The sequence below is a fragment of the Lissotriton vulgaris genome, chromosome 5 (genome assembly GCF_964263255.1).
Source record: "Lissotriton vulgaris chromosome 5, aLisVul1.2, whole genome shotgun sequence".
NCBI lineage: Eukaryota > Metazoa > Chordata > Amphibia > Caudata > Salamandridae > Lissotriton > Lissotriton vulgaris.
The window spans coordinates 988,056,995-988,084,952 of record NC_141693.1 but is presented as its reverse complement, the minus strand read 5'-3'; the positions used below and the strand labels follow the sequence as shown (position 1 = coordinate 988,084,952).

The 27,958-nt window shown below is 46.2% G+C and overlaps 1 protein-coding gene across 7 annotated transcripts in view; it reads left to right on the top strand.

Moving 5' to 3' along the window:
* The window catches only part of CUTC (cutC copper transporter), a 342,323-nt gene that overhangs the window by 121,581 nt on the left and 192,784 nt on the right, over positions 1-27,958 (top strand). For all 7 annotated transcript variants that reach the window (XM_086922591.1, XM_086922593.1, XM_086922596.1 and 4 more), the window contains one exon: positions 10,734-10,793. In XM_086922591.1, the coding sequence (XP_086778717.1) occupies positions 10,734-10,793 (60 nt within the window). The remainder of the gene's footprint in view (positions 1-10,733; positions 10,794-27,958) is intronic.

Sequence of the window (27,958 nt, the reverse complement as noted above, 5' to 3'; positions counted from 1 at the left end):
ATCCATCCATCCCCCCACTCCATCCATCCCCCCATTCCATCCATCCATCCATCCCCCCACTCCATCCATCCATCCCCCCACTCCATCCATCCCCCCACTCCATCCATCAATCCCACTCCATCCATCAATCCCACTCCATCCATCAATCCCACTCCATCCATCCCACTCCATCCATCCATCCCCCCACTCCATCCATCCATCCCCCCACTCCATCCATCCATCCATCCCCCCACTCCATCCATCCATCCCCCCACTCCATCCATCCTTCCCCCCACTCCATCCATCCATCCTCCCCACTCCATCCCCCCACTCCATCCATCCACCCCCCACTCCATCCATCAATCCCACTCCATCCATCAATCCCACTCCATCCATCCCACTCCATCCATCCCACTCCATCCATCCCCCACTCCATCCATCCCCCACTCCATCCATCCATCCCCCCACTCCATCCATCCCGCCCCGCCCCACACTCCATCCCTCCCCGCACACACTCCATCACTCCCCCACCCTATACTCCATCCCTCCCCCTCCCCCGCCCCACACTGATCCCTCCCCCGCCCCACAATCATCCGTCCCCCGCCCCACACTCCATCCCTCCCCCGCCCCACACTCCATCCCTCGCCCTCTTGCCCTGCCTCTCTCTCACGCTGCCTCTATCTCTCGTCCTCCCTCTATCTATCTATCTCCTTCACTATCCATCGCATCACCCCAGCATCACTCAGGGGCACTACAACATCACTATGCGCTACCACAGCATCACTGAACGCCACAGCATCACTCGTCGCCGCCACAACATCATTCAGAGCCACCACAGCATCAATCTGTGCAACCATTCAACAACAACTGATTCAAATATGTTCTCTCAATGTTTCAAACTTTATTACAAATGTCACAAAAAAGTTAATATTTCACTTCTGTTCTTGTATTTTCATCACATTAAAATACACTAAACATAATCTTCCAAAAAGTTATTTGCAAAAGTTTAAGCTATTGCCATTATAAATTACAATATCTTTTATTTAAGTATTAATTATTGGAAAAAAAAATACAACCCATTGCAGGGCGTCCAGAATGCGGCAGCAAGGCTTGTCCTGATGTGGTCCAGAAGATCATCAGCAAAGGCAGCCCTGTCTTGTCTGCACTGGCTCCCTATTAGGGAAAGAGTGAAATTTAAAGCCATGTGCGTTAGCCATCTTATCCTGCGAAAGAAGGGTCCTGTTTACTTGCATGATTTACTATGCATGTATGACCCAGTTAGGAAGCTTAGATGCAGTGGAAGTGGGTTTGTGTGTGTCCCTAGGACCAAGAGGGCCAGGATGGGCGGTCGCTCTTTTCGCTACACGGCGGCTAAACTATGGAACACCCTCCCTCAAAGCCCCCGTCTGGAGGAATCTGAAACTCTCTTCCAGAAGGGTCTGAAGACTCATTTATTCCCAAAGACATAATCAGTGCTGTGCTGTCTGTGGACTTAAGTTTCTTTCTGCTCTGGTACCTAGCGCGGGGACACACTGGGTCAGTGTAACCAGGCGCTCTACAAACTCCTGTAACATAACTTACGTTATAAGAAACGTATTGTATGTGTTATGAATCTTTCATTTGCTGTGATATCCTTGTAATGATCTGATGTACTGAGCATTGACTTATAAAAAGACTTAATAAAAAAGAAGTGACAAATGCTGCCTTCTCCTCTTCTCTTTCTCACTCAGCTTCTGTGGAAACCGTCTACTAATAAAAAAGAAGTGACAAATACTGCCTTCTCCTCTTCTCTTTCTCACTCAGCTTCTGTGGAAACCGTCTACATAGATGAGAAAGCAAATGGGCGACGATGTAACAATAAGATAAAGTAACTTTTATGACGAGTCCACCACTTATTGCTGCCTCGGGTGGTCCCTTAGTAGTTGAGCAAGAAATGCACGCTGTTCGGCTCTTTTTCTAAAATAAGGCAAATGATGAGCATACACATTTACATAGAGAAACTGATATCGGACACACACGGGCATCAGCAGTACCAGCACACATAGCTCTCAATTAACAAGCTATGGAGCTGTTTTTAGCCTCCCACGTTGTGTTCTATAAGGGATTTCTGATAATTGGGACTGAAGTTTGTGAGTCCAACTTCCTTTCTTGGGCACCTGTCATGTTTGGGTCTGACCAGAACTTGCACAGTGAACTCAAAAAATCCCACTACTGTTTCCCAGTATTGCCCTTCTACGTCCTACAACTGCTCCTACTGCCACACTGCTAGCTCACAAAACCAGTGGAATGTGGTGAGTAAACTGCCACCTTTTCTCCACTTGTGAAATTGTCACTAAAATCAATGTTTTTTCATTGGTGGAAAGTTTCTTGTTCCCTCCTAGGTTTTGGGGCAGAATGTAAGACCAGTTTTTCTACACAATGCATACACAAGTGTTGAGCATCTTTTCAAAAGTTAACTAAAGTCATTTTCTGTACTGATCATTTTCAGACATCTTGTTGCTTATTTTGAGGCATCCGTTTTTTAGGTCTCGCTGGCATTGCAGCGCGAAGCGCTGCCGCCAACGAGACTTATGGTCGCCGTGTTTGCCTCCAAGGGAGACAGACTTGGAGACAGACCTGTGCACGAGCCGATTCTAGTATGGGCACGAGCCGATTCAGGTCTGTGAACGCGCTTCACAGTGGAACAGCTTGTGCACGTTAATTAAGGCGAAGCACGTCAGGCGCCGCAAGTAACAATTATCACAGCATGAGACCCCACTTACCACAGCATGTCAACAGGCGCCCCAGGCTGCTGGAGCACTCAACTATAATTAATGCCCAGTTGAGTGCTCCAGCAGCGTGGGGCGCCTCTCGGCATGCTGTGATAATTATTACTTTGGGACCTCATGCTGTGATAATTAGGGTGGCATGCTCTATTTGCAGCACTGAACATTTTCAAAGAAGGCGAATCAGCGACATTCATTGGAAACACGACCTATTTGAAGACGCTTGTTACTTGAGAATCTCTTTATTCTCTCCGTCCTAGATAGGTGCTCTCGCTCACGGGTTATTCTCGTCTTATGCAAAGTTTTTTTTCTTAACCCTCCTTTAGTGGAGGCGCTTATACTCTCGTCATTACGGCCTGTGAAGTCACGTGCTGCGCTCCTTCAGTTCCTGGATCTTGGATTCTCGTGGCTTCTCGAGCCCTGAGACCGGTGTCCGGAAGCGTCCGACCCCGTGGTGGAGATGCTGCCGCTTCAGAGCCTGCTCCGGGCCGGGCGCCGGTTGTCCTGTGGTGTGAGGGTAAGAGCTCGAAGCGCCTTGTAAGCGAGAGAGCGCGCCGTGGCGCTATAATGGGTGTTATTGGGGAAAGAACCTTGTGTATGCGACGTTTAAACTTTTTGTTACAATTGAGCTGGCAGTTGAACAGGGAAGTACCCGTGCAAGATGCGCCTGGTACATTACAGCTGGGGCTGCAGTGTCACCGTCTCTAAATCATGTGTAAGATTTGAAATAGAGTTGGTTAAGGGAGTCAGCATATTAACAGGGAAAGTCGAGCCCAGCGTCTGGCGCGGCTGTAAGAGCCCGAGCACAAGCCGAGCCTGGCATTTCTTTACTGTGTGAATAGTGCAACAAACAGCACGTAACATATGATAATATTATAATAAGTCTCTGCAAAATAGAGAAAAAACGCATTTCTGTAACATGCAGCTGCTTTGACATTAATAAGTCACTTTTCAGGCTTATTGAGGGAATGAAGAAAAGGGGGAGGTTAAACAAAATATTTTCATAAGATCACACAGTTTGGAGGCCAAGTTTTCTAGTTTCACTTTGTAAAAAGCATGCACTACATGGGTGTCTTATTTGTCTCCTTTTTGCCATGATGTTAAACCTTTGTTTTCAACTAAGTGCACAAGGTTAGCGCGAGAGTACCATACAGAAGCCACACGCAAACTCGGCTCATTTTGGGCTCGAGGTTCCAAGAGGACTTAGAGCTGGCGCAGAGTCAGACATCTGGCTCGATCTTGGTTCGAGATTTAAGTGCCTCGCCTCTCTCAAGTCTCTGCTTCCGCCAGGAGCATTATCTGTGACTGGATTTTTGAGCTCCTGCGTACAATGTTGAAGCAAAACCACAAGTCCCAGAATGCAGCCTGTTCTTGAGTGCTGACTGAAATATCCACTACTGGCTAACAATGTAAGAAATGGCTGGCGGCCATTTGGCAGCTATGTGGGATACAGGAGGGGGAGAGATGCGTTAGGGCTTTAAACATTATCAGGTGTACCGGGTCGATTACACAGCTGCCTTTTGGCCATTTAAAAGAAAAAAAAGTTTGCGTTCTGGAACTTGTAGTCCTCAGTGCCTATTAAGGCAAAAAAAGACTACAATTCCCAGAATGAAAAACAATCCTGGCATGAAAAAGTAATTTAAGCTTGGACTTGAACATCTTGAGACCTCTCTGGTATAGAAGAAGAGTGTATCATATGACATGCGTAAGAGGTTGGACCTTGGGGGGAAAATATTGAAAATATGTTGGTATTGTAAGTAAAAGAGAGGCTTGACAGAAAGTGGTTGGAGTAGGGAGGGGTCAATAATCCCTCCGCTTGTGCTGCTATATTTATTTATAGATTTTATAGCAAAGCTACTTTATTTATTATTGACAAGGCAATTAACTCCGAGAGAGGGGCCCTATTTGAAAAAAAATAATATGTGAAGCATGTTAGTTGAACCCACGTTTTTTAAAAATTATTTTGTATTTCCATGCTTGTTTTTTTTTTATCAAATCACTGTATACATTTTGAAAGAAGTACAAAAGTGATTCAAAGAAGGTATTTTTTAGGGCTCGACCTCTGACAATGCCCTTGCGCATTGCAGATGTCGAGACATATTGGGGCTAACGAGAGCTTAACCAAACTGGCGATTTGATGCTGTGCCCGTGAAAAAAACGCGTGCACGCATCAAAGCCACCAGCCTCCCTCCCACAAGCTTCCCCCAGCGTGCGCTCTGGCATTTCTCCTCCCCTAATTAATCACTGCCCACGGCCGGCCGGCACATCAAAGGCTGCTGCTCCCCGTGCGTCTTGTCACCCTTACTCGCCCCTATTCTTCCCTTCTTGTCTCTCCCCGCCCCCCCTCCCCACCACAGCAATGCCTAGGGATTGTACTAGGTTAGTGGCCTTCCATTACTGTTGCTTTACAACTGTTTTAAGATATTACAGTTTCTCGTTCCTCAAAAGAATGTAATTTCTCATATTTAAATGTTTTCCTCATCTTCATTGCTTGATTTTGTTTGCAAGAAAATGTCACACATAATTGTTGAAATGTCTACTCATAATTACACTGAAATTATGAAAACCTCACTCATGGCAATCTGAAACCTTGGCCGCTATGTGTGATATCTGCCATGTTTGTTTATTTTATTCCTACACGTGACGAACGACGGATTGATAATATCTGTTCAGGTTGTGTCCTCGGTGGTGTTTTTAATATTGGGTGTTAGACACGCAATTCTTTACAATACGCAGTGTCTGCTGCAAGCACAAGTTGGCTTATTGAAGTAGCAGGACTAATAGAGGTGCCCCCAGGCGGCTGACATTCTCATGATTACATTGACTTGTTATTGCAGGCTCAAGCAGGTTGAATAAAGTGGCCTGCCAGTCAGAGGTGCCTGTTTTGTGCTGTCCCCTGGAGATTAGACGGTGTACTACATCTTTATACACACTCCCTTGCAGAAGCGTGCAGTTTTCCCGATTTGTTTACGTATTTGGCGTGATGTATATGCCGAATATATTGCCAGCAGAAAGCTTTTCTTTGGTGTGGGCGTCTTTGACCGCACCGCGGATTTTCCTGCTCCAACTGATTCCGCCCTAATTGGCCGTTAAGTTTATCCCAGGTAAGACTTGCCCATTTTGAGCCTGATATACCACAGTCTTGATGAATAATGCGAGAGGCCACCACGGTCAGCCATAACACTTCCAGGTACTTGCAGGTAGTCACACTGGAGTGGTTTATCAGGAACACGAGGCATATTACAGGCTCCTGACTGGGAGTTTAGTTTGTCTAATTTTTGGCCCTTTCAGATTTTACTGAGCTGAGCAAATCTGAAGTCAATCTTCCTTACAAAACACTGTGAGTAGATCTCTACAGGGTGTATGTAGACTACTATCAGACGGGACACACCTAGCAGGTGATGAGCACATCGGCTAAAAGCATGGTTGTCTACTTAATTCTAGACCGCATGATTGCTATGGCCAGACACAGAGGAGGAGGGCACTCTTGGTTCTTCTCAGCATATTTTGGCATGCAGTACACCGAGGTGATATTATCTGTCCGAAGGGACTAGGAACACTTTTTGGATGTTAAACATCGAGCTCTGATGTTTTATGTGTAATGTTTTGTACTGTGTGAAAATATCTAAAAAAAAAAACGACATAAAAATTGTTTTGAAAGCATTATGGAAAGTTTGGTGAGTGGTTGATTTATTTAAAGTAACTACCTGGGGACTGGGCGCCCACGTGGAGGAACTAATATCATTTTTTCCTACCATATATTTTTTCATGATTGATCCCCATACATCTTCTTGTGTGTTTGCCTCTGTTTGCTTTTTGCCCAGATGTGCTGGGGGGATTAGGGCAAAAACCATTGGACTTATATATTCATTGGCAAAGAAGCAGCCCTCAGAAGGCTTATGGGCTAATTTCAACCAGAGCCAAGGCTGTTACCACTGCGCTAGCTATTACTTGGGCATCTCTTCATATGTTTAGGAAGAACTACTGCCTGGATAGCCAGGTTCATCATAAGGAACACTTTGCTGACTTGGTCTTGCAGGACTTTTTGGCAAGTTTTTTACCTTTGGTAATATTTTTTTAATTGAATACTCTAACCACAGATTCCTCACTGTTCTGTGATCTGGGCTCTCCTTCATCTAAGAAGGTTCCAAGTCTAGAGATCAGTACACTGGTCACATGCAATCTGCTATTGGGCTCTGCATCTGGAAGGGCGGACAATCTAGAAAGCAGCTGACATCAGTGCACATAGTTAGTGCTTGTATGTGGGCCCACATGTCACTTCCGGAGTGGAACGATGTTTGCGCCAAGCTGCAAACCGCCTTCTACCGGCGCACAGGGGGTTCTGCTAAAGATTTTCCAGATCCAGCCTGACTCTTTGGAAAAATGTAAAAGGTGAGGCATCTGCGGTTAGCTAGAGTATCCACCAGAAAGAGTGTTACCGAAGTTAAGTGACTTGTTAGTTGGGGAGCGTGTAGTGATAAAAAAATCACACTTTTCCGTATTTAGCTCCGTGCAATACCTGCTCTCCCTGGAAACACCTGTGTCTACAATTTTCATTTTTCCTGGGATTAAGGTAACATCTTGTTTTTGGACCCTTCAAGATGAGTGGCATGTTGGGAGGAGCTAAATGTGGCATGTTGCATGGCTTTGTTTAGAGGCCTGTTTTTTTTGTTAGTGAGCCAAGATATCCACCAAAATCTTCCAAATGAGAACAAGAATAATCTAGAAATGTCTTTAACCATACTTTAACAGAAATCCAAGTCATCAGCTGAACTGATGATTTCTACAAGTTGGCTGTAAGAAGAAGTGACTTGGAAGTTACCAGTTGACTTCGTAAGGGGATCGGCCTCAAAAGAGGATTTTCTTGGGCACAAAGGAGTAACCTAAAATTTGATCACCCACCCATTCTGACTGCCACCAGGCAAAACCCGCCCGGTTTCCACTCCAGCCATCCATCCCCCCACTCCATCCATCCATCCCCCCACTCCATCCATCCACCCCCCACTCCATCCATCCACCCCCCCCACTCCATCCATCCATCCATCCCCCCCACTCCATCCATCCATCCATCCCCCACTCCATCCATCCCACTGCATCCATCCATCCCACTCCATCCATCCATCCATCCCACTCCATCCATCCCACTCCATCCATCCCCCACTCCATCCATCCATCCCCCACTCCATCCATCCATTCCACTCCATCCATCCATTCCACTCCATGCATCCATTCCACTCCATCCATCCATCCCCCACTCCATCCATCCATCCCACTCCATCCATCCCCCCACTCCATCCATCCCACTCCATCCATCCACCCCACTCCATCCATCCATCTCACTCTATCCATCCATCCCCATCCATCCCACTCCATCCATCCATCCCCCCACTCCATCCATCTATCCCTCACTCCATCCATCCATCCCCCACTCCATCCATCCCCCACTCCATCCATCCATCCCCCACTCCATCCATCCATCCCCCCACTCCATCCATCCATCCCACTCCATCCATCCATCCCACTCCATCTATCCCACTCCATCCATCCATCCCAATCCATTCATCCCACTCCATCCATCCATCCCCCCACTCCATCCATCCCCCCATTCCATCCATCCATCCATCCCCCCACTCCATCCATCCATCCCCCCACTCCATCCATCCCCCCACTCCATCCATCAATCCCACTCCATCCATCAATCCCACTCCATCCATCAATCCCACTCCATCCATCCCACTCCACCCATCCATCCCCCCACTCCATCCATCCATCCCCCCACTCCATCCATCCATCCCCCCACTCCATCCATCCATCCCCCCACTCCATCCATCCTTCCCCCCACTCCATCCATCCATCCTCCCCACTCCATCCATCCACCCCCCACTCCATCCATCAATCCCACTCCATCCATCAATCCCACTCCATCCATCCCACTCCATCCATCCCACTCCATCCATCCCCCACTCCATCCATCCCCCACTCCATCCATCCATCCCCCCACTCCATCCATCCCTCCCCGCCCCACACTCCATCCCTCCCCGCACACACTCCATCACTCCCCCACCCTATACTCCATCCCTCCCCCTCCCCCGCCCCACACTCCATCCCTCCCCCGCCCCACACTGATCCCTCCCCCGCCCCACAATCATCCGTCCCCCGCCCCACACTCCATCCCTCCCCCGCCCCACACTCCATCCCTCGCCCTCTTGCCCTGCCTCTCTCTCACGCTGCCTCTATCTCTCGTCCTCCCTCTATCTATCTATCTCCTTCACTATCCATCGCATCACCCCAGCATCACTCAGGGGCACCACAACATCACTATGCGCTACCACAGCATCACTGAACGCCACAGCATCACTCGTCGCCGCCACAACATCATTCAGAGCCACCACAGCATCAATCTGTGCAACCATTCAACAACAACTGATTCAAATATGTTCTCTCAATGTTTCAAACTTTATTACAAATGTCACAAAAAAGTTAATATTTCACTTCTGTTCTTGTATTTTCATCACATTAAAATACACTAAACATAATCTTCCAAAAAGTTATTTGCAAAAGTTTAAGCTATTGCCATTATAAATTACAATAACTTTTATTTAAGTATTAATTATTGGAAAAAAAAATACAACCCATTGTTATTTTTAATATGAATACATCCAAGTCATGTAAATACAACACATATTGCATTACAAATGCTATAGGTGTCACGTTTGTAAAAGTTAACACTATTGGCATTGTAAATGACAAAGTTATTAATTTCCCTATTTTCAAAACAAAAACATAAATAAAAAATGTGTAATTTACCATAATAATACCTCTAACTTTACTAATGCGAGACCTATTGCATTGCAAATGCTTGTTATAAGACATTTTATTCCCCTTCCCATTCTGCTGTTCTGATGAAATCCTTACATTGATTAATCTAATATATTTTGTATTGTGACATTTTTCCCTTGTACTTTTTTTATGCTTGAAAGGCTATAAAGTTTAAAGTGCCATTAAACATAACTTGCGACAGGTGCCTCTGCAGTAACACGCTGTCAGCTCACCGACACAAGAAATGAATAAGAGAGCTAACTAAATAACCTGCACAAATGAATACGGGGGAATAGGGAGCGGTTTTAACGTGTTTGTCGAACAATAAGATTACGATAAACCCGATCTCTGCAAATTAGCTTTTCCGAGAGCAGCTGTTGAGGCTTTGCACGTCCAGTGCCACTCCTATTTTGGCCTTATGGACCTGGGTGAGTGATCATTGCTTGTTGATGCTGGATTGTGCGGCACTGGCGTGTTGACACTATGCACAAAATGCTATTGAGATACAGCTTTTGAGATACAGGGATAAACAGTAAAGAACACTTGTAGCACAACCCGTTCTAAAGCAGTGGTTTCGACCAGCAAGACAGTAGAGGAGTTGGGTGTGTGGAATCGGCCAGAAAGATAAACAGCAAAGGAGGGTTATCGGGAATGTGGCCAGAAGTTTGTAGTTATTGCAAAGGAACATGTCTCATTGCCAACGTGGACATCATCACCCGTATTATACAGCGCAGAATAAAAGTCGAGATGAAAATTCTGTTGCATAGAGTTGTAAATCAAATATTTTTAAACAGAAAGACTTCCGGGATGCAGACGTTCTTCTAATCCAGGCTAAAGAAGGATAAGGAGGCCAAGTCAGTGGGGCGGAGCATTTTTATGGGTGCAGAACGTGCCTGCTGGTGAATCGTCTTTTAGTGTAGCCTTTTAAGGTTTACGCCAGTGAGTAGGCACTGTCCACTGTACTTCCTCTATGGGCATCCATACAAGTTTTTGATCTGACCAATCTGTGAATTAAGCAAATGTGTTGCTTAGGTTTATAATTGCATTATACTATTGGGAACATCATGCCATTTCCTGTTTATAAACTGTTCTTTAATTCATGCCTTTTCTCTTAAATTATCTAATACCTTTCTTTTGTGAATTAATTTCGAATGTGTGCTTTTGTCTCAGGTGCAGGGCGCATTGAACTTTGTTCCAACTTGCTGGAAGGGGGAACCACCCCAAGCTTTGGTGAGTACGGTGTCCACTAGCTCATGTCACCTGCTGCAGGTGTAAACATATCGATTACCTGCTTGTTCTTTCTTGTTTTGTATTCTGTCCAGAGAAAATGCAGCATCATATCAACAGCACTAAAAAAGAATTTACCATTACCCCTCAACTGCCCCCCCCCCCCCCCCCCCCCCCCCCTTGAGCCCTTTTTTGGCTATTTGGGTTAGTACGCGATTAGGACTCTTGTAACTTTTTGACCACATGAGGTATCCACGCCGAATTTGCGTCCTTTTCTTCCAACATCATGGTGATTCTAAAGCTACCCAGGGTTTCTGGATTTCCCTGGAGGGGATCCAGAAATTAGCCAAAATACAGTTACATTTTGGGTTTTTTGAGAAAAAAGGGCTACAAATGAAAACACCTGTTTTTTTCCCTGCAAATGGTATCAAAAAGGGGTTGTGATCCTGAAATTACCATTTTCACAGCTTTCAGGGACATGCAGACTTTTGTCAGAAAGCCAACATTTTTTATACAGTTTTGGCACTTTCCTGGGACGTAGGCCATTTTTGCTATTGTTTGTGCTTTCAAACTCTTTCCAGTTAATGGTAGAAATGGTATGAAAGCAATAATAGATCCTGGAAAGCTATACATTTTCGAAAAGTAGACAAGATTCTGAATTCATCAAGGGGTCATTTGTGTAGATCCTTCAAAATTTCTTTATAGAAACTAACCATTGAATATAGGAAAAATTGAAAATTAGTTGGAAAAAACAAGACATTTGTGTCAACGTTTTCACCTGTAACTTCTTCTAATTAAGACAGCTGTTTGAATGCAATATACCGTTACATCCGCTGGACCTTTCTGGTTGTAAGGAATATATAGGACTTGTAGGTTCACCAAGAACCCGACGAACCCTGAGCCAACAACTGAGAAGCGGCTTGCAGTGGTTTTTAATTATGTACAGGGTATATAGCAGTTAATTTGTGTAAATATATACATGAAAAAATCTGTATGAAAAACTTCTATGTATTTCTGAAATTGGAAAAAAAATATAGAGTTTAGAAACAGTAGATATTTGCACATTTTCGAAATTGTGAGTACCCATACTAGCATGAGAATTAAAGGACATTTTTCAAAATGACTTCTTTTTTATACATTGTCTTTCATTTGGAAATCAGAAATGCATTGAAAGTCAATAGGTAATAACAGTTGCTCTACAATTCTGTGTTACCCTAAGTATCCCGATAAAAATAGTACCTCACTTGTGAGGGTAGGCCTAGTGCCCGCGACAGGAAACTGCTCAAAACGCAACATAGACACACTTTATTTTTACAGTGAAAACTGATCCATTTTTTCTTAAGTACCTAGCTGTAGATTTTAAACTCTTGCTCTGCCGGCAACTAGGAAAACCTATCAAACCTATACATTTTTGAAAACTAGACACTCGGGGGAATCCAGGATGGGGTGACTTGGCTGGCTCTCACCAGGTTCTGTTACCCAGAATCCCTTGCAAACCTAAAAAAATGTCCAAAAACAATTTTCCTCACATTTCTCTGGTGGAAAGTTCTGGAATCTGCGTTGGATCCACAAAAGTCCACCCACCCCGCGTTCCCCAAAGTCTTCCGAGAAAAATGGTACGTCACGTGTGTGAGAGGCCCAAGTACCCGCAACAGGAAACGGCCCAAAACGCAACGTAGACACGCCACATTTTCGCAGTGAAAACTGACCCTTTTTTTACAAAGTGCTTAGCTGTAGATGTTGAACCCTAGCTCTGCCAGCCCCTAGGGAAACCTATCAAACCTATACATTTTTAAAAACTAGACACCCAGGGGAATCCAGGATGGGGTGACTTGGCTGGCTCTCACGAGGTTTTGTTACCCAGAATCCCTTGCAAATGTAAGAAATTGTCAAAACAACCACATTTTCCTCACATTTCTGTGGTGGAAAGTTCTGGAATCTGCGTGGATCCACAAAATTCCACACACCCCGCGTTCCCCAAAGTCTTCTGAGAAAAATGGTACCTCACTTGTGTGGGAGACCCAAGTGCCCTGGACAGGAAACGGCCCAAAACATATTGAGGGGACATCAAAATTTCCCATCACAAAACAGCCTGGTTTTGCAAGGGGGGTCACCTCGGGTTTTGGGCCTCGTGCTCGTCGGCCAGCTAAGGAAACCTATCAAACCCACACATTTCTGAAAACTACACACCCAGAGGGTTCCAGGGAGGTATGGCTTGCGTGGATCCCCCAAAGTTTTCTTACCCAGAATCCCCTGTAAACCTCAAATTTAGCTGAAAAAAATCACTTTTTCCACACATTTTTGTGTGGGAAAGTTATGGCATCACTGGGCAGACACGAATTTCCTAGCACCTAGCGTTCCGCAAGGTTTCCCGATAAAATTTTGCCTCAATTGTGTGGAAGGTCCAAGTACCCGCGACAGGCTAGGGCCCAAAACTTATTGAGGGTTTATCAAAATTGCCTATCACAAAACAACCTGGTTTTGCAAGGGGGGTCACCTTGATGTTTGGCTCCGTGCTCGGCGGCCAGCTAGGGAAACCTATCAAAGCCACACATTTCGGAAAATTAGACACCCGGGTGTTCTGGGGAGGTATGGCTCACATGGATCTCCCAACGTTTTCTTACCCAGAATCCCCTGCAAAAACTAAAATTTAGCAGGAAAAAATCACCTTTTCCACACATTTTTGTGTGGCAAAGTTGTGGCATCACCAGGCAGACACGCATTTCCTTCCACCCAGCGTTCCCCAAGGTCTCTCGATAAAAATGGTGCCTCATTCATGTGGGCGACAGGCAAGGGACCAAAACATATTGAGGCAACATCAAAAGGGACAGCACGACTGAGATCGTCTCCTTCAGAATCGCTGGACGATGAGTCATCGGATGGAACTGCGCCGACTGAAAAATCACTCCCAGATTCAGCTCCTTTGTCCTCTCCCACAGATGCTGCCTCAGTATCTGCTGTCTCAGTCTCTGATCCTGCCTCAGATCTGGACTCCAGAACCAGACTTAGGGCCTGGGCAGCATTCATCAAACGATATGCCATCTCTTCTAGTGCCTAAAACTATCCTTTTAAAACACTATCGTATGTAGAAGGCAGATAGGTTGTTAGTTTTAAAGTGTAAGTGGGTATGTGCGTGAGTGAAGTGTTTAATAGTCAATAATGACGAAGTCACATTACCGTTGCGAAATCCGTACGCTCTCCAAAAAGACTAAGAAAGAGAGAAAAAAGACAGAGTATTACTTTACCTTGCCACATACCCATAATCGCAGCCTTTTAGCGCTGGCGGGAGTCAGTGTGACCATCATTTTGGCGCCAAGATGCCTACGGGTGAACGTGTGCTTTACAATTGCACACTATGACCTCCTTTGACTCCCTCACTATCATCCTTGCAAAAGTGCCCCTCATCTCTCCATAGCCCCTCTCTCACATACATTTCATCTGTTTCAAAGTGTTTCTACTGCATGGATTTACTAATCCACTTAGCTATCCACATAATACAGAACTATTCTTTCCAGCATGCCCTTTATGGTGTCAAAACTGCCACTAAACAAAAGTTAGATATCTCTACCAGAAATCTTTTTTTGTACTCTGCAGCAGTACCAAACTTTACTGCCTTTCATGTAACTTCAAAGAGACTCAATATAGTTCTTTCACAGTCTCATATTTTCAGCACTGGGAAATCTCTCTGTAAATATATTGTACTGTATTGTAATTGCATTTATATAGCGCTTACTACCCCTGACAAGTTGTCGAAGAGCTTTTTCGGTGAGTAGCAGGCTACTCCGGGACCCATAGAGGATTAGTGTTGAATTAGTATAGTGAAACATGTAAGTACATTTTAAGTGGTGGATAGGTTAGTCAGTTATTTGTATTTGGAATGATAGCAGAAGGATAGAAGAGGAAAAAAGGTTTGTATTTATATAGCGCTGGTTACCCCTGATGGGGTGTTAACGCACACTATTTAGGAAGCCCATAAAGGATTAGTGGTAAATTAATATGGTGAAATATGAAGTAATTTCAGTGGTGGATGTTAGTCAGTTATTTGGAGTGAAAAGGATAGCAGAGGGATAAAAGGAGAAGAAAGGTTTGCATTCATATAGCACTTGTTACACCTGATGGGTGTTGAAGCGCTTTTCTGGCGAGTAGCACGCCACTCCGGAACCCATAAAGGATTAGTGGCGAATTAGTATAGTTGAATATGGAATTTGAGAAGTGAACATGTTAGTCTGTTAATTTTGATTGAAAAGGATAGTGGAGGGATAAAAGAGTAAAAGATGTTTTATTTTCTTCTTTTTTTGCAGTAGGAGGAGGCTTTTGGGTGAGTAAAAAGGATTTTTGAAGGGAAGGAGTCAGAGGGAAGAGTTTAGAAAGGTTTGTTTTAGGGGATGAGGATACTAACCCTAATCCAATAGAAACACCAGATACAGCCACCAATCAGTGTACACATGTACCAACCACTAGCAGACCATAAAAGGTCCTAGCGATCTCAGTCAAGGTTTGCTGGCCAGGGAGTTGGAAGCTGCTTCTCCTGTTCAGAATCTCCTAGGAGACAGACAGGCTCAATCCACACTTTGGACTTCTACAGGTAAAGGCCTCACTAACTTGAAATCTAACAATACTGTTTGAATAAAACTTTATTCCCTCTCCTGGCCAAAAAATGAAGTGCACAGACCCTAGTAAAAACAGTTTAAAGAGCTCACAGAAGCACCCTCTGATGTAGAAAATCCGAGTTGCTGGAGGGGGAGGGGGAAGGGGAGGAGGGGGAGGCAGGGGGCTGGTTTCACTGGCTTGTGAACCCAAAATGGTGGCTGAATGGTGCATTGTTTTAACATACAGGTCTTATCACAGAGCAAAGGAGAAATTTGGAGGGAAAAACTGAATTGTCACTGTATTGCTTTGCCCACTTGCGTAATCTGAACTTACGCACACCACTTACTCACAGAGAAACTCCAACACTCCACTGGAGGTAAAAATGAGCTTTATTAATATTGTAGGCAAAGGCAAAAATTCACTGCAACTAAGAAAGTCTTAGGCACCGAGTGAAAGGCAATAAACAATGAATACACCACACTATATACATAAATATGAAACTGTGCATACAGGTATATAAACAGTTAATGTACAAGCACCTCACCAGATTCATTTGCAGCACCGGAGACTTCAACATCCCTGGGCCAAGCACTGAACGCCAAGTCGGGAACCCTGCAGACCGGGGCTCAGGGAGTACTATCTTCGGGCACCAAAGTTGTCCCGCGAGTGCGTCCACTCCAAGACTGAGTTCCTGAGCTCCACCCCACAGACACCGCTTTTTATAGCTTAAATCAACCTGTTCGAGAAGCCTCTAGCAGGCGCTCTCTCCCATCTATTCACAAGTGCTGGCCCCCATCTCCGCATCAGACCCACCCAGACAGACCTGGCCAGATTCTGTTTAGGCTGTGTCGAGGCAAAAGACATTCCTTTCCCACTCTCCGGCCTTGAAGACTGGCACGGCCATCCTCCCTCTGTCCTAGCGATAAGTATGGAATGCATGAAAACACTCTGAAGGTACAACCTAACCTCACGAGGCATCCTCATGAGATGCCTCGCACCTGCTTGTACTGGTTTACGTGAATAACATGTTTATGTTACTGCTGAAGTGTAACTCCAGGTCAAGGCAGCTCAAAATGGAGGTGCGATGCAACAAAATGGAAGATCAGAGCATTGCATGGAATCGAGGTCAACATATGATTTAGCACGTGTAAAATGGCAAATGCAGCACAGTCACCAGGAATGAGAGAGATAAACTACAGAGTTTGGACTGCAAATCCCTCAATTCAACACGTTAAATGGAAGCAATCATGGGCAGGGAAAACCACAAGTTTAAAACACAAAAAGGTGATAAAATATGCAATCACAGGCAGGTTAAAACTATAATTTTAAACTGTAACAACCACAGGCAAAGACAGTAATCACAGAAAGGGAAAATCGTTTTTTAAACAACTTTTATTTTGGGGAAGAGACAGCACTAGTCTGTCTCCGTACCACTTCCTGGACTCACTGCAATCTGGGGCACAGGTAGGCTGCAACTCACAAGATGGAGGAGAATGATTTGGGGTGCACCCAGCAAAGCCTTAAGGGGCCTGGGCAAGTGTGAGGGGAGGGCTCAGAGTTGCCTGGTAGCTGAATAGCCAATGGTCTGCTGGCCTGGGGGTGGGGGCTGGGGAGCTGCTTCTCCTGTTTAGATTCTCCTAGGAGACAGACAGGCTAAATCCACACTTTGAACTTCTGCAGGTAAAGGCCTCACTAACTTGAAATCTAACAATACTGTTTGAATAAAATGTTACCCCCTCTCCTGGCCAAAAAACGAAGTGCACATACCCTAGTAAAAACAGTTTAAAGAGCAGAAGTACCCTCTGATGTAGAAAATCCCTGTAGCTGGGGGGGGGACGGGGGGGGGGGGCAGGGGAGCTGGTTTCCCTTGCTTGTGAACACAAAATGGTGGCTGGGGGTGCATTGTTTTAACATAAAGGTCTTAGCACAGAGCAAAGGTAGAATCCGTACCCGATATTTCAATTTAGAAACACAAAGGATGCCGCACTCCAGAGACCGGTTTCAGAGTTGCTTTATTTTCACCACCACTACCACCAGTTATGGTGAAAATAAAGCAACCCTAAAGTTGCACCACTGTGCTGCGTTGCAGAGAGGGTTCCCAGGCCACACCCCTTTTCACACCACTCTGCAACGTAGTTCTGTGACGCTTACTGGTGGTAAATGGTGGGCTAGTTGGACCCCAGGGACCCTCAGGATTGAAGAGGAATTAATTCCCCAACTTAAAACGCCACACAGGGTATGTTTCCAAATACGTCCCCTCAGGCCCGCCCCCTCCCTTCACCACCGTGCAAACGCGCCTGTGGCGCGTTTTAAGTTGGGGGATTAAGTCCCCTTAATCCTGAGGGTCCCTGGGGTCCAACTAGCCCACGAGGTACCTACAGTAAGCACCAAAGTGCTGCATTACAGAGAAGTGCAAAAAGGGGCGTGGCCTCTGAAGACCTCTCAGCAACTCAGCTCCCTGGCGCATACTGGAGGTACCTGGTGCGTTAGTTGGCCCCCAGGACCCCTCAGTATTCAAGGGGAATTAACTCCCCAACTTTAAACGCGTTTGCTGAGTGTTGCAGGGAGGGGGCGGGGCCTGGACGCGAAGGCGGCTTTTTTTTTTAAGAAGACAGGCTGTGTGGCCCCCCTTCTCTTGCCTTTTTTGTTCCCTGGGGAACCCATCCCCCAGGGCCAGCCCCCCCTTCCGTCGCCAATTCCGACCCCGGGACCGCACCCCCCGGGGCATGGCCACCCATATTGTTTGTTTATAGGGAGGGTGGCTGCATGGACCAGCCCTCTTAAGGCCTCTATTGGCCCCGGGGACCCCATCCCCCGCGGCCCGCCTTTATTTCATGATTTGTCACGGACCCCTAAATTTGAATAAGTAGTGCCCTGGGGAGGTGGCGGTCCCCAGGGCGTGTGGGAGGGGCTCGAGCACCCCCCACCCCCACACACACACAGGTGTTTTTTTTTTTTTTTTAAGCCCCGGCCGGCGGTCCCCGAGGCAGCAGGGGGGCGGTGTACCCCCACAAATTAAATAATAAAATCCCCAGGAGTGGCGGTCCCCGGGGCTTGGGGGGCCTTGGAGGCCCCCCACCCAATTAAATAAAAGCCCCGGAGTGGCATTCCCCGGGGCTGCGGGGGAGCTGCGTGCCCCCGCAACTAATTAATCAAGCCACGGGGAGGCGGTGCTTCCCGGGGCACTGTGGGGGGGATTGGGACCCCCACACTTTTTTATCTCTGCCCCGGGACCTGGCCCACCCGGGGGCTAAATAATAACGAAGCGCAGGAACCCGCACTTCGTAATTTTTGCCGATTTTTCTTTTTTTTTTTTTTTATGCTTTTTTGGCCCTGGGGGTCCTTGTGGGACCCCTGCGCAGGCCTGGGGGGTCAGGGTGTTTCTACCCTGCCCTCTTTTCTTGTTTTTGCACTTTTATTTTACTGTTTGCTTGTGCCTCAGTTCTACTGAGGCACAAGATGGCTGCCAACACTTCCTGGTTTGGTGTGTTGACAGCCAATTAGCATAAAGTTCGTGGTTGGGAGGGTGCGCGGATCCTCCGTGCCTATAAATATCGAAACTTATATTTTTTATTTTCTCAGCAACTACTGAACAGATTTACACCATTTAAAAAAAGGATGCTTACTGAAGCAAGCACTACCTACTTGCAAAATTTGGTGTCATTTCGTTCAGCAGTTCGGGCTGTAGCCGTGTCTAAAGTTTTCTATGGGAATTAACATGGAGAAAACACGATTTGGGACCCCCCTTTTTTCTCGCCCCAGCTTGCTGAATCACCCCAAAACTTTCAAGATAGGAGCTGACTGGAGCGCCCCACTAGTTTTGAAAATTTGGCAAAGATACATCAACCGCCAAAGTTATTGGGAAAAGGAAAAAGGCTTTTTGAATAGAAACAAGGTCCTAACTATAACTACCTACTGGCGATCGCCAGTAGGTAATATATCCAAGTTCCGTTTCCTTGTTTCCCAAAAAGAAAAACAGCACTTGCGGGGGCAGTTGCTAGATTTTATTGGCAACACAACGTTGTGTTGCCAATAAACTTTAGCAACTGCCCCCACGAGTGCTGTTTTTCTTTTTAGTAAACAAGGAAACAGAGCCTGGATAAATATCGCGGGCGCACCCCCGCATTTGTAAAGCACCCATCCGCGAGTGCGCCGTTTACTGTGCATCAAGGAGCATATATATAGGAAGAAGCGGACTGGTCGAGCGGCGAATCCAAAAGCACCTGGGAGTGACCTAGCAGGAGTCGGAAGGCCCCTGAGGGAACGACCAGGATCTCTTTTGGGGTAAGCTGCTACAAGGACGCTGAACGCATTTGTGTGTCTAACCATTTAAGCGGGTGAGAAGATCCTAGCGCGATCATCAATTGCTACTGGTTGAACTTAAGAAATATATAAGTTCGAACCATAGGAGTTGTATATTATTTCATCCAAAATGTCAAATCCAGCCGACACCTTACGGAACCGGGAAGCGCTGGCAGACGCCATGTTTATCAATCTCCCGGCTTTGAAAACTAATGTGGACGGTGCCAAAGGAAATGAGCCCGCCATTGATTTAAAAGGCAAGCTCAAGAAGCTGGAAAAATTACTGAGAACAGAAACAACCAAATGGTGGGAGAAACGCTCTTTGGAAAAGTACAAAGAAGTAGGGCGTGTACCTAGGGGTCTGCGGGTGCTCATAGCGCCATCCTTCGAGAACCCAAACCCCGAAATGCTAAAGGAGTGGGCCTCCAACAACTTGGAGGCATTCATGAATATGGTATGCATCCTAATCAAGTACGCTGAAATTGATCGCAACAAAATCTTAAATGAGATAGAGCTATTAAACAAGGAATTGGATTTGGATGACAATAAGGAGTTTATAAAGAAATACAGAGATGAAATAGATGGACGACTGGCAAAACATCAGGAAACTATTAGCACGAGAAAGCAATTCAAATTTGAACGCGACAAAAAAGACTATGAGACAGGGAGGGTTTTTACGTTCACACGCAAATTTGACATGGTGAAACGTCAAGCATTACTGCCTAAAACGACTAAAACCACGCCAAGCTAGATAGTTAATGTAGAAACCTCAGGAGACGAACTGAGTTCTAGAGCAAGTAGTGTGGACTCTGAGAATGGGATAAACAACACGGCAACAGTACCCACCAATTACTCACCCTCTGAGGAACTGGGTTTTCTCATAGAAGACAGGTTCAAGACACTGAGACCGCAGACCCGGCAACAATGAAAAATAAACGAAGGGTTGCTGATAACAAAAGACGCAGTGCAAGGAGGAAACGCAAGAGGTAGAGGTTACGCGAATAAGGTCAGGGAAAAGAAATGGTAAATGACACCCCAACAATGTGGGAAGGTGCTGAAGAAACAATTGTACCTACAAACATCACACAAGAGGATAATACTGTTGTCAATTTATCAGATGTTGTTTTATCAAAGGAAGAAACGCAACTACTATCTTTGGGTTTGTCATTCTGCCCAAATAATTCGTTTAACTATGTCCAGACCCGGATAGATGTGTTCAAACTTATTCGAAAACTGAAGCTCAAAAAACATTTGAGTCTGCTGGTCATTGTAATGCCGCAAATTAAAACTACAGTGAGTTACTGCCGCGCTGTAGAAATTCTGCCTTGTAATCCCAGTGGATGTAGAAAAGTACCTACTCACTGTGCAGAAAATTTTTCTTTCATGACACGACCTCCTGCCCCCAGCGCTGATCGTTGTTTGACTAAAGCAGGTCCTCTTTGCAGCTTCAGGGCTGTCCTTACGACCGACCGGGACTAAGGGGAAAAAAAATAAATATATATATATATATATATATATATATATATATATATATATATATATATATATATATATTTATATATATTTTGTGTGTGTGCGTTTCACTTGGTCTCTGACGAAGCTACCAGCAAAACGCGTCTGTCGGGGGTGAGGACTTTGTAAAATAAACCATTCTACAACCGGATACCTGTGTGCTTGTCTTTTTGGCTCAACGGAGCCGGAAGTGTTGGGATATATAATATATATCTATCTATCTATCTCAATCTCAGCTCCAATCGTCCCTTGCTCCAGAAACGATAACGCACTCACGGGGGGTATGTTTACAAAGATTTATTTCGGCTTTTCTGACAAGACAAACAGACGCGTTTCAGACCTCAAGTCCTTCGTCAGTGTTCGTATGTGCTGCGTTACCCAACACAATATATACAATTCACTTCCTGTCAGATGAAAAGGAAAAAAGGACAAATCATGTAAATACTTACAAAAGGGCAGCCATTACTAAGTGGGTCAGATACTTCACACAGTGACATATTCGCAATGTGTTCTGACCCCTGTGTTATACTAATGCCGATTTCACTGAATTACAGTGAATTTTAATCTCGCTGTGTATCAGCGTGTCATGGCATCTCTATAGCCCTATTTACAAATATTTACACCATATACAATGTATACACCATTTTGGACAATAGGATCGTCATCCAGTTGCACCGGGGATTAAGTTGTTACCATCATTGTTACATTAACATATGACTTGAACCCAAGTCGGTGAAAATTGATGTAATCTCGCCGTGTATCGGCGTGTCACCGACTGGGGCAACATCGGCAAGGTCGCAGTCCACAAGAAACCATCACCTTTGTAGCATAGTTTTTCATTATTTACAATATTTTCATCATTTACAAATCAACTCATTGATTCTTTCAATAGGAAATGCCAAGGGAATGCATCCGGGATATATCAAATTGCACTCTCATAATTAAGCCGTAAATCGGCTTTCCCAAATTCATAGATTCATAAAAACCCATATTCCAGTTTCAAAGAGACTGTCATGTGTCAGAACAAAGCCTGGTTCAATCCAAACTCGGATAATCATAAACCCAACAGTCTCAGATTTTAACTCATATGAATCAATATACAATAAAAGAGAGCCAAAGTAAAACTTGTACCCGTATCCGATTGACAAAACTTCATGCAACGAGAAAGAGAAGAGAACGAAAATAGATAAGAGAGAGAAGAAGAGAAGGAAAGGAGGAAAAGAAAAAAGGGGGAAAGTAGATTTGAACTTCAGCAAAGAAGCTATATAATGCAAAAAGGAGAATAGCTCAAATATAAGGACAAAACATCTGCAAGGAATACAGTTCTTAATTCATGAGAATCTACTTGCATTGATCTATTTACAAAGTCTGCCCCCTGCAGTCTGGTTATTTTCTCAGGTGTACACCAAGTTCCTCTCTAATATTGAGCCCACCCGGCTGTTTTGTCTGCATGTCAATTATATGACGCGACTCTAGTCTGCGTAGGCGTGTTAGTCTGTCCCCCCCTCTGGAATTAGATGGTACGTGGTCCAAACCAAAATCTTGGAGTAACTCCCGATTGCTCTGGTGCGCTTGAGCAAAATGTCTGGCCACAGGATAAGACACATCTTTATTCATTACGGCCAGTTGGTGTTCCAACACTCGCATCTTCACCCCATTGATTTTACTCCCTATATATTTGTGACCACAGGGACATATAAGACAGTACACCACATATGGTGTCGTGCAGGTAATGAAATGCTTGATCTTTTTGGGTCGGGTTAGACCTGGAATAGAATAGGAGAGTACCCTTCGGCTATGTTCGCATGCGCGGCATTTGCCACAAGGGAAAAACCCCGCCATGTCTCTCAGCGTGCCCTGTCCGGTTGTTTTCGTTGGTGCAAGGTGACTATGGACTACCATATCTTTTAAGGATCGTGATTTTCGGAAAGTGATAAGTGGTCTATCAGGAACATCACATCCAATCACTGGATCCGTGCGCAGTATGTGCCAACTTTTAGAGAGCATACCTCTCAGGGCATTAGCCCCCTCTGAAAATGTTGTAATCATCCTGAATTTATTCACATTTTCAGTGTCTTCAGTTCTTTTGGGGTTACATGCAAGCAGTTGTTGTCTGGGAATCCTGATCACTTTTCTGAGGGTTCGATCTAGCATAACTTGATCATATCCTCTCATGCGAAACCTCTGCACGCTCTCATTTGCTGCTATCATGAAATCTACATCTCGGGAGCAATTCCTTTTTAGCCTCAGCAGTTCACCATAGGGTATGCTTTTTACTAGGCTAGGTGGATGACTACTTTTAGCATGAAGTATGCTGTTCCCTGCCGTAGGTTTCCTGTAAAGGGCAGTTTGCAGTTTGTCCTGACTCTTAAATTTAGATAGTGTACTTCTTCAAGAGAGGAAATGGCGCACATCCTATAACCCCGAAAAAAAAGCCACCTATAGGGAAATGATCAGGAACTATAAACTAGCTATAAAAACTTCGCAAGCTGCCTACTTCAACCAAAAAATAACTACAGCTAAATCAAAACCGAAAGAAATATACCGCATAGTGAACTCCCTGATCAAACCTCCCCCACCCACCACAGATCATAATAACTCTCCGTCCAAATGCAATGATCTGGTGGAATTCTTCTTCCAAAAAGTCAACAAAATTTATCTCTCCTTCCCTAACCCACCCACCGACTCGCACCTGCAATGTTCTCACTCAGCCTCTAACTCGAACAAACAGCTGGAGTCCTTCCCATTGCTAACATTGGAAACCCTAGAGAAACTGGCTCAACACATACAAACTGGTTCACCATGTGACCCTGCCCCCCCCCGGCTCACTGAGATTGGCCAGCAAAACCATCCTCCCCATCCTTATGGAACTACTGAACTCCTCCTTAGTGAGTAGCACAGTACTCACGACCTGGAAGCACGCAATGGTACGGGCCTTGCTAAAAAATCCTTCCCTTGATCCAGCCAACCCCAGCAACTATCGCCCGATCTCTCTGCTCCCGTGGGCGTCCAAGATCTTAGAGAAACACGTCAACACCATTCTGACGTCTTTCCTCGAGGAAAACCATCTCCTCGATGCCTCCCAAACGGGCTTCCGCCCAAAACATGGGACAGAGACCGCCCTACTGGCCGTAACTGAGGAGGCAAGACGGATCCTGGATCGAGGGGGATCAGTGGCAGTGATCCTCCTCGATCTAAGTGCTGCGTTTGACACGGTACACCACAAAATCTTGCTGAACCGCCTTGCTGACTTAGGAGTGTCCGGAGACGCCCTGACATGGCTTGAATCATTTCTCTCTGACAGAACCTCTCAGGTCTTTGACGGTACATCCCGCTCATCCAGCAAACCTCTGGGTTGTGGAGTCCCGCAGGGCTCATCCTTAAGCCCTACGCTCTTTAATGCATACATGAGGCCACTGGCTGGAATTGTTCGTCAGCATGGTGTTAATATCATCTCCTATGCGGACGACACCCAGCTGGTGGTCTCCCTTGCACAAAAGAGCGGCCTCCAATCCCCACCTGATCTAGCGGCCTGTCTGGAGGATGTAAAGACCTGGATGATGAGCTCATGCCTTAAGCTCAATGATTTAAAGAACAAAAAAAGGGTCTTGACTCAAAACTCAGCAAGGCTGAGTCAACAATGAACTGAGAAAACAATACACCTGCCTGTGCTGAGAAATTGTTTCTTAGAACGCAACCGATGATACAGCATACATGAAAAAATAGCATGAACACTTGCTTTTAGAATTGCAACTTTTTTTTTTTTTGAAAACCTTTATTGTGCTAAGAGACAGTACAAATACGGGCCCACAACCATCCGGCCGGCCACGGTCACACATTCGGCACTGGTGCACACAATACGACGCCATGGTAATGCGGCATGTCAATGGCTGCAGTGTAAGAGTAGACTGGTAAACGCCGTCATACCTCGGCCCAGGAGCAATGTAGGTTAATTTTCAAAGTATTTTGTTTGCGCAAATAGTAAAGTCAGGTCATACTGCTCCGAACTTAAACAACTAAAGAAATAGGCAAGGTCCATGTAGGCGGGACTCGACAAAAACATCTATATCCGGCAAATCGATTTACAACATGTAAGTCCCGACCAGAGGATGGCAACAGGATAGTAAGACCACAGGAAGCCATCCAGCAACCCATCTCCACTGCCATCACCACCCACCCCCCAGTACTCCCGACATGGGCCTAAGAAAGAAGGGAAAATAAAAAAGAGCAAAAAAGGGTACCATAGAAAGGAAAAACGCAACTAATAAGTAACCCCCCACCCTACACACATGCAGAGGCTATGGCTTACCCCCCTCTAGCAGAGTGTCTGTCGCCCCGTAAACCCGAAATATAGAAGGAAGAGAAAGAAAGAAGAAGTGAAAGCGAAGTGAAGATAAGAGTAAAGAGTTAATGCCAATCAGGATGATGGGGTTTAATCGCAAATTAAAGATCCAAAGTGAGTCCATAGCAACAGGTCCGGGAGGAGATGAATCAGGGCAATGCAGGTGGGACTCATACGGGGCAGCAGTCTCAGGGAGGACTAGCAAACATTATTCAACAGGCAAGCGATCGCACTCAATGGTATCAGGATAGTGAAGAGCATAGCAAATGGCGATCACAAAACGCTACCCCAAAAGCACCCACTCCACCCACAGACCCAAGGAAGGAGCGATGAAAGATCTAGCCAGAAGAGAAGTGCAGGAAGAAAAAGAGAGGAAGGAAGAAGGAAGAAAGAGAAATGAGGCCCATAGAAAGAAAAAACCAACAAGAAGATATACCCCCCACCCTACACACATGCAGAGGCTACGGCCTACCCCCCCCCTAGCAGAGTGTCTGTCGCCCCAAAGAGTACCCGAAATATAGACAAAGAGAAGGAGAAAAGCAAGGAAAAGAATAAAATGTCACGGTTGATCGGAGGAGGGCCAAGGATGAATGTGATCAAAACATAATCAATACCTGCGGCCACCCAACCCCCGGCCCCACCCTAACACCCATACAACCCATACCTCCAGCAATCACAAGTCCCAGTCTCAATCTTATATGTCCCGGTGTGCAGCAAGAAAGTCCCCATCCTCAGCCTTGTCCCCTTCGAATCCGTAGCCCAATGGAAACTAGTCGCAGCGCAGCCAGTATGGACGAAATGGACCACCTTGGAGACCTTCGTGAAAGTTGGGGTGCAGGAGACAAGGCAAACTGGATCGTTGCTTGGCTGTAAGGAACCAGGGGACGTACCATCGCTAATCCACGGCTAAAGCTCCAGGGGGCAGAACGGTGTATAGGTTCCAGGATAGCAGCCGGCCGGTGCATAGAGAGCAAGTCCAGGAGGGCGCCCGGCACCATGGTACCCGTGAACAAAAGAAGTGGGCGAGGCGGCGACGGGGGCCCGAGCCCCGGCAGCCCAAGAGAGGCAACGTCGTCAGACTCCTCCAGAAAAGGACCGAGGAGTACCGCAGCGGGTCCCGGGACACGTCCCTCCGCCACCGATCCACACCCCAATTCGGGCAATCCTCCGTCAGTCGGCTCAGGGTATGGCGTAACGCCCCGCTCTGGAGAGTCATCTTGGCCAGCCAACCGGGCCCCATCGAGCCGGGCCCCCAAATCGGTAGCAGAATCACGAATGGCCAATCTCAGGTCCCCAAGTGCCGCCAGGATATCACAGAGCCTCAGCGGTGGATGGAGAACAGAAGGTACTGCTGTGTCCGCCATCTTGGGTGGTCTGCCATGGAGCGCCCTCGGGATCGAGCCCCCGGCATCAGCCATCGACTTCAGGCAATCCATGAAGCCCCTGTGAGGCCCTGGCGGTGCAGAAATCGTGAAGGCAGCCGAGTCTGAAGAGGCGAGAGTGCTAGGAGCAACTGTGGCGCTGGGAGATCCACCGGCCGGAGCAGGGCGCCTGCTGCTGAAGATGGCGACCGCTGCTACAAATTGCAACAAAGGAACAGTCCCGGACCCTCGCAGCCGGGCCGGGATACAAAAAGCAGGAGCCGGCCACAATGTTGCATTCGAATCGCGCTGGGCTGCTGGCAAGAAGAATGCTGCTGCGAGAATCACACCAGCGCCGAGCTCCGGGGCCGGTGTCCCAGCTCCTCCTTCTCCGCAGCGGCCGCCGCCATCGCAATAGCCTCCGGCCGTCCCCACGAACAATGGCCCGGCCGTTCCCTTTGCCGAAGGCCGGAGCGGTGACCGGGGTGGAGCTCCGCCCTGGCAGCTCCGTTTCGGACCGGGGACACTGCAACGTGGTCAGGAGAGCAGCGCCGGGAAACGTGTTGCCAGGAGGCACAGGATTTCAAGCAGGATCACAACGAAGGGCGCCAGGGCCGACGGAGCCGAGGAGCTAGGCGGCCATCTCGGCTGCAGGCTAGGCTCCTCCCCCCCCAGTGAAGAATTGCAACTTTTAATTCAATTTTTTCTGAAGACTATTGTTATTTTTAGTATTTTGTCTTTTTAGTGCATGAGAATACAAACAACATGAATAAAATTATACATTTATATACAAACGAAAAACACACATTGGTATGTACATAGTTCCAACAAACTCACACTCAACACATTCTTGGCCATCCAATCATACAAAAACCACATTCATACTGGTCCCAGTGTCATGAGAACAATTGTGTAAAATAAATGAATGACAGTCCTGTTTGTTAATTTTTAACACATAACTCAGATTTTTCAAATTTTTTTTGAAAGAAAGCGATATCTCAATACAATTAGTGCATTAGATATAGGACAAATGACAGGGGACCGGGTCAGGTCGACGCGTT